Consider the following 10,101-nt stretch of genomic DNA (forward strand, 5'->3'; position numbering starts at 1 on the left):
ACATCGTATATTCCATATTTCTCGCTAGTCAAAGATAAAGAGCTAGGATGACTCTTTAGAGTGCACACAAGATATAGAAAAGTTACGAAAGATGCAAAAATATAGAAAGCAATTTTTACTCAAATAACTCTCCGAATGATAATTTAGAGAGTAAATATTAGAAAGACTCTTAGAGATCCTTGAATAGTCAGCAGCTTTTCTACCTGATTCTTTAAAAAAAAGGACAAAAGGGAATCCAGTAAAATAACATTGAGTGTACTGTATACACCATATTCAAGAGAAAAACAGAGCCCCCTATTGCTCTCGATGTTCATGTTGTACTCTGTGTGTGCATACACTGAAAAATAGAACGATTTCTCAACAATTCAAAACCACAAAAATAAGACTCCAGTCACTTCCTCGTTGGTTTGGTGGGCTGCTGGCAATCTGCTAACTAGCATGACCTGTCCTCGCCTACTGAAACCACTGTGACATTCAAGACACAACATTGCCACTACGCGGCCCCTTTATATAATTGCATTGCACCAACTATGACACTCAATTGAGAAACTGTCGGGGAGTAAAAGAACGCACTGAAAATTTCTAATTTCTTAACATCATAAAAAAAAACAGCTCCAAAAAGGTTATATTAATCTACAGAATACAATGGACTCATAGAGACATTTACTCAGCTGGTGGAAGTGCTTTGGTGATGTCTCTCTCAGACACGGCACCATAAAAACATATCCTCATGTTCCCTTCTCGGATCTTTGGATCTAGGTAACATTTGTACAGGTTCCAGAACTCATTGCTGCATTGTAATTCATACTGAGATCAGAAATAGATAAGGCTTTGTACGAATTTCTGGGAGCTGAAATGTGCTAATGAAATTAGTACCTGACTTGTGGTAATGTAAACAAGGTGAAGGACTTGGCATCTTTCTGCATGTCAAGTACCACTAGTTTCAAGCGTGACAAAGACAAAGCTTCCATGTCAATTAGTTTCTTGATCCTGCACTCAGACTGAACTATAAGGAGCAGCAATAGGAGGTAGAACTACTGAGAAACACACCATTGTTGTTACTACTGGACAAAAGGAAATATATATCAAGTTAAATTGCATAGAAGCTACAACAGGAACATCAGCCTTAAAACAGAGTTCACTGTGTGAACACCCAAACTATCTAGGATCTGTTTAGAAATAAATAAACATATTATATCCTTTAACATAACCAGAAATGACAATTACGAAGTATGAATGGAACACAAGGACTGATAAGAAAGATATTTTAGACAGACTGCTTAATAAACTTGAATGGAAATGTTTGCTTCCCATGTTTTTTCAGTTTTTGTATTAAAATGGTGATTATATGTTACCAAGATTGGATATTGGCACAGTCGATAATCGGCACAATGCTTCGGCGTCAGCAGATAAGCAAAAAGCCCAGCAAAATGGAAGGTCTACCAATGAAAACATTTTTTCAAAAAAAAAATGTTTTTTTCAGCCTTTAAGGGCCACAATGCAATTAAACTAAAGCAGTAAGGTTCTTTCGAAGAATCTCTAACAAATCAGTGTAAAACATGTTCACGAAGTTAGATAGAACTTCATAACATTTTGTAGAAATAACAGGATAAGGCGAAAGACACAATTTGCAAACGTGAATAGCAATATCATGGAAATAGGCGAAACCAGTAACCCATAGCTTTTTTGTTTTGGAAAATAAGGATACTCTTGACCATTTCCATAAATTATAAAGGGTCGAAAACACCCAAAGTTCTTAGAGCATCTCCAGTAGCACCTAAAACAGGCCCCCTACTTCACGTTTGGGTGCTCCCCCGATTTTTGAGGGCCCTGTTTTTTAGACAGCACTCCAGCAGTGGCCCTCAAAATAGAGCCCCAAATATAGGGACCCGGTTATCATAGACTGACTCAGCTAAAACACTGTGAATCAGGGAAGAAGACCAGTGGCTGCCGCAGGAATTCGCTGTTGCGGTCATGGTCATCACGGGGTGCGCCGCCAGGAGTCCGCCGTGCGCGGGTAGGGCGAGTCGCGCCGCCGGGATCTCGCTCCGCCGGGGGAATGTCGCGGTGCCAACGTGGGAATCATGCGCGCCAGTGGGGGACGGAGTCGTACGCCGCCGGTGGAGTCACAAGCGTCGAAGGGGCCCTGCTAGAGTTGCTCTAATGCCTAGATCCAACTCTATAGTGGCCCTAGAAAAAACTAGCAATAGGTCAATTCAAGACTGATATCCAAGAGTTGTCCTCACTAGGAAATTGCTTGCAAGCTTGATATCCAAGAGCTATCCTCGCTAGGAAATTGCATAGGCAAGCTTGATATCCAAGAGTTGCCCTCACTAGGAAATTGTATAGTGGTCAGGGTTGCTGCCAGCCTATCAACCACAAATGTCTTGTAAAAGAAATTGATATGTGGCACAATGTTATGGCAAGTGGAGCCAGCCCAGGGGCCCATGTGATTAGATTAGATTGGTTTGGTTTGTTAGGAAAGAGATAAGTTAGATTGATTTGGTTAGGATATTTCCTTAGGAATCAAGTCAGTCATCTCTATAAAAGGGAACCTAAGTAGTCTTCTACGGACGAAAGGGTTCTTCATGTTACCCCACCCAATCCATATCAATTGGTATCAGAGACCACTACCCAGGCATCGCCGTCCAAGGCCGGCCTCGACACCGATCCTGCTCGACCTCATCTTGGCCCAGTTCATCACCCTCAACAAGCACCTTGACGCCCGTGAACAGCGTATCGCGTGCGAGGAACATGCGTTCAGCATCGTCTCTGGGCCACTGGTATCTCCGACATCAGCGACCCCTACCTCGACAACTGTGACACCACTAGCGAAGGCCCAGGCTGCCACAACTCCGGTAGTCTCATCTCCGGCAGCCTCTGCCACACCCACCCTGATGCCCGTGGCTTCTACATCTTCTGCAGCAATCCCGGCAACCCCCACAACACTGGCATCTGCAGCACCACCACCTCTGCGGGCATCACCTCCTTTGCCAACAACAAAGTCCCAGAATGTCGTACCAGCAGTCGCTGTATCTTCACCGCTAGCAGCTTCGCCAACAGCCCCGTCGGCACCAGCGTCACCAACGCAGGCCATCGCCCCTGTACCAACTTTGGCGGTCATGGTGACCACATCAACACCGCCTGCGCCATCGCCAACAGTTTTACTGGCAGCCATGGCCACACCTGCGGCACCCTTGGCAACAGTTCAGGTTGCGTTGACTCCAGACTTGATGTCACAGCCCCTGCTACCTTGGCTGTGTCCCCATCCCATGGGTTCGTTCACCTGGGACCACCAGCTATCGCGATGGGACTATCAACCCTCTACTCAAGGAGGCAACTGTTGGAGTGGCGGCATGAAGTCCAGGTGCGGTGCTCAGCATCGCGGCCGCTCAACCTGATGCTGCCTTCTATGCTGGTGCGCCAGGCAGAGGTGACCTCAGTGCCATCTATCGAGGGCCCATCTGCACGAGCCGCCATGGCGACCTCCTTTAAGTCACCACGAGTGTGTCATGTTTTTTTGAACCTAAAATACTGCAGGGGAGGCCCCCACAGTAAAGTTTTTATTTAAAATAAAGTGAAGCCCAACAACTGTTCGAGAAACAACAAGGAGAAGAACTGTACAAGAGCAGAAGGAAAGAAGAGGGGTCCGAGGTGGAGCAGAGAAGAATGACAACCTCACAACTGAAAAAGGGAGAGAGCCAACAACACTAGACTGGACTGCTAAAAGGAATAAGAAAATCGCTCTTTTAGAGTCACAGAGTCTAAGAGCCTGTAAATTAGCTTCATCCAAAAAAACTTTGCTTCCAGGAGCTAAAGGAAGGGCGACCACGATCAAAGATGAAATTGTTCCTCTGCTTCCAGATTTGCCAAGCTCTAATGATGAAGATCTCCATGAAGAAAGGGCTCTGAAATTGCTGCTTAGCTTGAATCAGCATATGAAAGAAGTCCATGGAGAAATCCCAATGGATGCCAAGGTACTGCCAACAAGCTTGGCTAAAAGGACAGCTAAAAAGAGGTGAAAGGCAGTTTCCTCCAAGTTGTCGCTACAGAGTATGCAATTGTAGTAATTTCCTTCTAGCTTGTGCTTTTTTCTTTTGAGGATGTTCCTTGTGTTGAGCCTATCCATTAAAAGAAGCCAGGAGAAGACCCTGAGCTTATTGGAACATCTGGAATCCCAAACCCAGATGAACGGAGCAGGAGGTTGGACGTTCTTGTAAGGGAGATTGTGGAACTTTGAGGAAGAGTAAGTCTTGTTTCCCCAAATGTATTGCCAAGAATCTTTTGTATTGTGATGAACTTGAATTGTTTGAATATAATCTTGAATGCTTTGAAACTCTTGATATTCTTGTTCTGAGATAGGGAGATGAAACTGGGTCTCCAGGGAGTTGTTTGACAGAAACTGTGCAACTATGATATTCTTATTCTTTGCGAAGAAGAATAGTCGTGGGTATTTAGTTTGTAGGATGTTGTCATTCCAGAGATCAGACCAAAAGAGGACAGTAGAGCCATCTCCAATTTTACATTCAGCAATTCCTCTGAATAAATCACAAAGTTTTAGGATATCCCTCCACCAAAAGGAGCCTCTATCAGTTGTTGCATGAGGAACTTGACCATTGGGGTAATGGGCATTCCAAATAAGCTTGACCCATGGAATTTCCTTTTTATTGTATAACTTGTCCAAATGCTTTAATAGAAGGGCCTTGTTCTGACTCCTGAGATTAATAATTCCAAGACCTCCTTTTACCTTGGGCTTTGCACATTTCTTCCAAGCCACAAGGGGTTTCATTTTGGCATTGCTATCGAACCCTCTCCAAAGACAATGTCTCCTTGCTCTATCTATGTAGTCCAGGATAGTGGCTGGGACTTGTAGGGTACACATGGCAAAGGTGGGGAGGGAAGACTGTCATGTGGACAACATTCTCCAAGCAGCTTACTCATGGGAAGGCATCGTCACATCAATCGAGTAGCCTGCAAGGTCTTCTGCTCCAGCAATCGCCACAGCTCGAGGACGAGCTGTCTTGAAGGGGGGTAGTAGTGTTATGGCAAGTGGAGCCAGCGCAGAAGCCCACGTGGCACTCTAGAGCGTGAATAGTGCCAGATTAGATTAGATTAGATTAGATTGGTTTGGTTTGTTAGGAAGAGATAAGTTAGATTGAATCGGTTAGGATATTTCCTTAGGAGTCAAGTCAGTCATCTCTATAAAAGAGAGAACCCAATATCGATTGTAATCAAGCAAGAATCTAAGAAGTAGTCTATGGACGAAAGGGTTCTTCCTGCTACCCCGCCCAATCCATATCACACAGGTGTGGAGAAGGAAGAACATGTGGATAAGAGAATTTACAGTCAAGGCTTGATGAGTAGCAGATGATGGCGGCATACAATCAAAAAGGCGGATAGGCAACATAGAAAATAATTTTGGTAGCTTGGGATCTGTGTAAACACTGCAGGGGCTGCATGTTTAATGGTGCTTCCCTGCGTGCAAGAGTGGTGGTGTGGGCAATAAAGGAGGACGGAGCCCTACAGTCTGCAGCCTGGGCTAGCTACCTCCGAAACCTTACTTGACCTATCTCCGTAAGCTTTTAGGGCCATTCCTTTTCTTTCTAGCAGCGTATCCGTCTTATGTATGATGGATTGTGTGTGGATGTTGCGTGAATGGTGTTGAAAATTTGGGTACTCTTTCTTAATGAAATGAAACATAGATCTCCTTGCGTTAGAAAAGAATTAATGCCAGTGTTGATAGATATGCCAAAGAACTATCACAAAGGTGGAAAAGGTGATACAGTCAACAGGTCCTAGTTGAAGCTACTTTAAGAAAAGGGGACACAAACATTAGCATGTAAGAAGCCTAACAAAATAGGTATTCTTTGTGTAAGATATAATAAACACCAACCACTAGCATTTCGAACTTTGGAGAACGACACAAAATGGTCTTTGTTCCACAAGCTAAATAAGCCCAATCGACATGGATCAAACACAACAAGAAAAAGACAGATAGATAAAAATTGGAATAGTCAAGATTGCTTGCCTGCTCGGTGTACCACAGGCAATATTTACTCGAGCTTGAAGCATCGCCACCTGCATGAAAACTTTATAGTTCAAAAACCTAAAGCCAAAACAGTAGGAAGCTAAAACAATAGCAAAAAATACAGGTGGCATAACACAGAACAGAGTCTGGTATTATCATTTACATTTGCACTTCTTTTCAAGAATAAAAAATCATGCATTTTCCAAATACTCACATGGACAAAGCATATTCACGTTCTTTTAGTGAAATGCTGGACCCAAAGAAATCAACCAAGACAATGGTATTAATGGAATATTGTCTGATTTGCACCAAATGTACTGGTTTACCACTAGATTTTGTGAGTGATATCTGCAGATAGTCAGTAGACAAAAAAGAAAATGTCCTTGCCACAACAATTTTTGTTGTACCAGTAGAGTTATGAGTTTAGTCACTTATAGATGCAGCAGCACATTAAAGCAAACAATCCAGTACTCTACACGAGTAATACATTTGTAGTGGTTGAAGTGATAAAATTACCAATTCAGAAATTGCAATATACAGAGTATCAGCTGTGATTTTGATCAACGCACAAATAGATTAAATTGGAGCAGTTAAAATAAACCACGCCAATTTTTAACTTCTGAGTAAATACAGACCTGCTGCTCCACTTTCAAGTGTTTGGCAAAGAGCTTTACTGGGCGGCATTCATTAGTAAACATCTTTAAGCCCCTACAAACCAGTTGCTGCATTAATTATCTATAAGAATTACAAACGGATGCAGTGCAAAACTGAAAAACCTGTTGTTGCACTTTGGAACAACAGATTCTACCTCAGTAGGTCTAAGGATCGCAGAGCAGACGAGCTGATAACCAGAAGTGTCGGGCTGCCCAGGGCGATGTCCCCATCGATGTGATTTCCCTCACAGAGCTCTTCCTTCCAAGAAGAGCCGAACGCCCCCTTTACATGGTCACCGAAGCTCTCGACGTCCTGGGCTGCTCCCTCCGTGAGCTTCACCAAGCACCCCTCTGCAGTGAGTACAAACAGAGGAGGCCTTCAGGTAGTATCCCTCAAATTTGCATGCGGAATTGGACTTCATTGAATTGAATCCAACACGAGGATGAATGGGGTGCATACCTGAGTAGGAATCGAGTTCAAGAGGAGACAGTCGCATCTTAGCGGCGCGCTCGAAGCTACGAAGAAGAAACTCGAGCTGCCGCGCCGGCTGCATCACTGCCGACAGTAGGACCGCGCCCCCTGCGGCCCCATCTCCGACGGCAGCGGCGATTTGGTCCGGCTCGGCGGGTTTTGGCCGCGGCTTCTTCTCCTTATGCCTATGCTTCTCTTTCTTCTTCTTCCCGTATGCCGATTTGGGATCCGCGGATTCCTTCGCGAGGATTTCGGAGGGCCCGTGCGGTTTCTTGCGCTTGCGGCCGGCGGTCGGTTCCGGCGCCGGTGCCATTTTTGGGGTTCAAAAGGTTTGGTGGGATGGGGTGCGGCGAGCTCTTCGTTAGTTGAGGCTTTTACATAAAAAAATAGTAATTTCGCGCAAGCATTAAAAAAAATTGACCGGACACGAGCGTCATCGTTCACCTCTCCACGCCCGGCAGAGCTCACGCCCGGCAGAGCTTGGGCCCCCAGCCTGCTGCTGCTCCTTCTGCGCGGTCGCGTCGGCCTCGCTGTCGTCGTCCTCAACACCATTGTCGTCGCCGTCCGCGAGGAGGAAGTCGTCGGAGAACTTGATCTGCAGCGTGCGAACGCCGTGCGGTGGAGCTCGAATGGCCGCCCCGCGCTGGGCTTCTTCCTGGCACCGGCACCGCCGGTACCGACGGCCGCGGTGGCGGACGACGACAGCAGCAGCAGCGACGAGGTGAGGGAGACGAAGGAGAGGACAGAGCGAAACAGGTGCGCGGGGAGCAGGAATTAGGCCTCCCCGGGCTGCAGCTCCTTGCCGGGCGCCACAGCGGGGATCTTCTCCCCGATCAACAGCGCGTCAGCGCGGCACGCCAGGTGTCGCGGGTGCTCCTGCATCAGCTCCCGCGCCATCACGGGCAGTGCATACGCGCGCAGTGCCCGTCGCAACCCACCAGCCGCACCACCGTCGGAGCTGGCGCCGCGGCCTGCGGCGGCAAGAGGTCCGTCTCCTCCGCCCGGGGTGGCGACGGGCACGGTGACAGCGACGACGGCGGGTGTGGGAAGCAGGACGCAGCACCGGGACCAGGGACTTCCACTGCCTCATCACGGCTGTGGGAGCTGACCGCTGGTGAAAGAGAGGCGGAGAGGGGGAGAGAAAAAGGACGAGCCGGCCGCGGACGCGAGCTCCGCCGAGCGGGGCTTTGCCGGCCGCAAGCGCGAGCACAAGCTCCGTCGGGTGCGGATGCAAGCGCGTGTGTGAGCTCTGCTGGCCGCGGGGGCGAGAGAAGGGTATTTTGGACGTTTATACTGACCGAGCCCACATGTAATGGTGAAAAACGAACGGAACACTGATGGAATGGTTTGGAGGACAAAGAAGTTCAGAACGATGGCACTCGTGTGCGGTCAATTTTTTTAATGACTTATACGTAATTACTAATTTTTTTAATGACATACATGTAAAAGCCTCTTGTTAGTTAGGGTTTTAGGTTTCCTGTGCTTTGTTCGGGCTGGATTGTCCAAACGGTGGGCTTTTGGGCTTGTTCGGTGGACCATTTTTTTGTATGGTATGTACGCTGTACATTGCCTGGGATGTGTTTGGGCATTTTTGGTGGAGCAATTTTGTATGGTCTGTGCATTGTCTGTGATGTGTTTGGTTAGAGCTCTGGATACTAATCTGTACCTAGCATGTCCTCTCTTGGCCAGACGAATAAGAGTGTTTGGTTTGTGTCTTGCATGACTTATCTGGCAAAAAGTGTTGACTAGAAGTTAGCTAAAAAATTAATGAGTTTTGTCTGGTGAGACAAGGTTAGAGAAGTCAGTTTGGTTTAAAGCCTGTGCTTGAGAATACTTAAGCTAGAGAAATTTAACGTTTTTATTATTATTTGTGCAATGATTTTTTTTCGAGTAAAGAGAGACTTTATTAGCTAGGCATAACAAAGGTACAATAATTTCTGAGAAAATCAACAACACATGCATGCGCATCCTTCTCAAAAGATTTACATTGCCTAGCTAACCTAGCCAACGCATTGGCCACATAGTTTCTCTCTCTCCACTTAAGAAAACTTCCAGTCGCCCAGCAGATATGTGAGGCCTTGTACGATGGTGAATGAGTGCTATTATTGAGTGTTTACTAGAATAAACGATTTAGATTATCTTTTCTTTGTTAAAAAATTAATTCAAAGTTAATATTTCTAATGACCGTTTGTATATATTTAATTAGAGAGGAGAAAGAGACAAGTACTTGACACGTTCATGTAATAAACTAGATGAATTCCCCGCGCGTTGTCGCGGGAATTTGAAGACATAAATTTAAGATAAGCAAAGACTAAATTAGTTAGATATTTAATTAGGATACTGTAGTATGAGAATAATATTTGTGATCTCACGGAAAAGTATGATAGAATAACTCCATTTAAGTTTTTGATTATCTGAAATCCATGTCTTCAAAATCCCTCAGTTTCATCTTCTTATACTACAATTGATGTCCTGGTAAAGAGGAGCACGTAGTGGTGAGATGAGAAGTGCAAGAGGCAGGAGAAGTGCAAGTAACGTGCAATGGCAAATAAGTGACGGATCGGTGGAAGGCTGGAAGCCAGGCCCTCTCGATGACGTGATTACTACTGATCACTATCAAACGCCTAGGATAATCGCCAGCAATGGCTGGGAATAAAAGGATGACGTGGCACTCTCTGGTATAAGAAAAAAATAGGAGAGTGGAGTTTATCTTTATAAGAGTAATTTCACATGGAAGAAGATAGGGGCCTGTTTGGATGCTACCATGGAAAACATGTTAGGCATAGGGCAGGTACTCCCAGACGCTCGATTTCCTTAGGCTATCCGCACCGCACGCCTGCAAGCGGCAGCACGCGCGCACGCCTGGATAGCCCGCACCGTGCGCCTGTAAACGCACCTGCAGCGTACTAGCCGCACAGCGCATCGCTACCTGCAGTGTTCCGGTCGAT

The 10,101-nt window shown here is 46.0% G+C and overlaps 1 protein-coding gene and 1 pseudogene across 1 annotated transcript; both read right to left on the minus strand.

The window, feature by feature from the left end:
- Positions 1–205: 205 nt before the first annotated feature.
- On the minus strand, positions 206–8,383 carry LOC136494634 (uncharacterized). The gene is made up of 6 exons (XM_066490805.1): positions 7,142–8,383; positions 6,837–7,032; positions 6,664–6,736; positions 6,029–6,078; positions 877–990; positions 206–790 (listed from the first exon to the last, which is right to left on the minus strand). The coding sequence occupies exons 1-6, from the start codon at positions 7,464–7,466 to the stop codon at positions 664–666; spliced, it is 885 nt and encodes a 294-aa protein (XP_066346902.1). The 5' UTR covers positions 7,467–8,383; the 3' UTR covers positions 206–663.
- Positions 7,587–8,243, minus strand: LOC136494635 (uncharacterized; annotated as a pseudogene).
- Positions 8,384–10,101: the final 1,718 nt, after the last annotated feature.

The sequence above is a fragment of the Miscanthus floridulus genome, chromosome 11, assembly GCF_019320115.1.
Source record: "Miscanthus floridulus cultivar M001 chromosome 11, ASM1932011v1, whole genome shotgun sequence".
NCBI lineage: Eukaryota > Viridiplantae > Streptophyta > Magnoliopsida > Poales > Poaceae > Miscanthus > Miscanthus floridulus.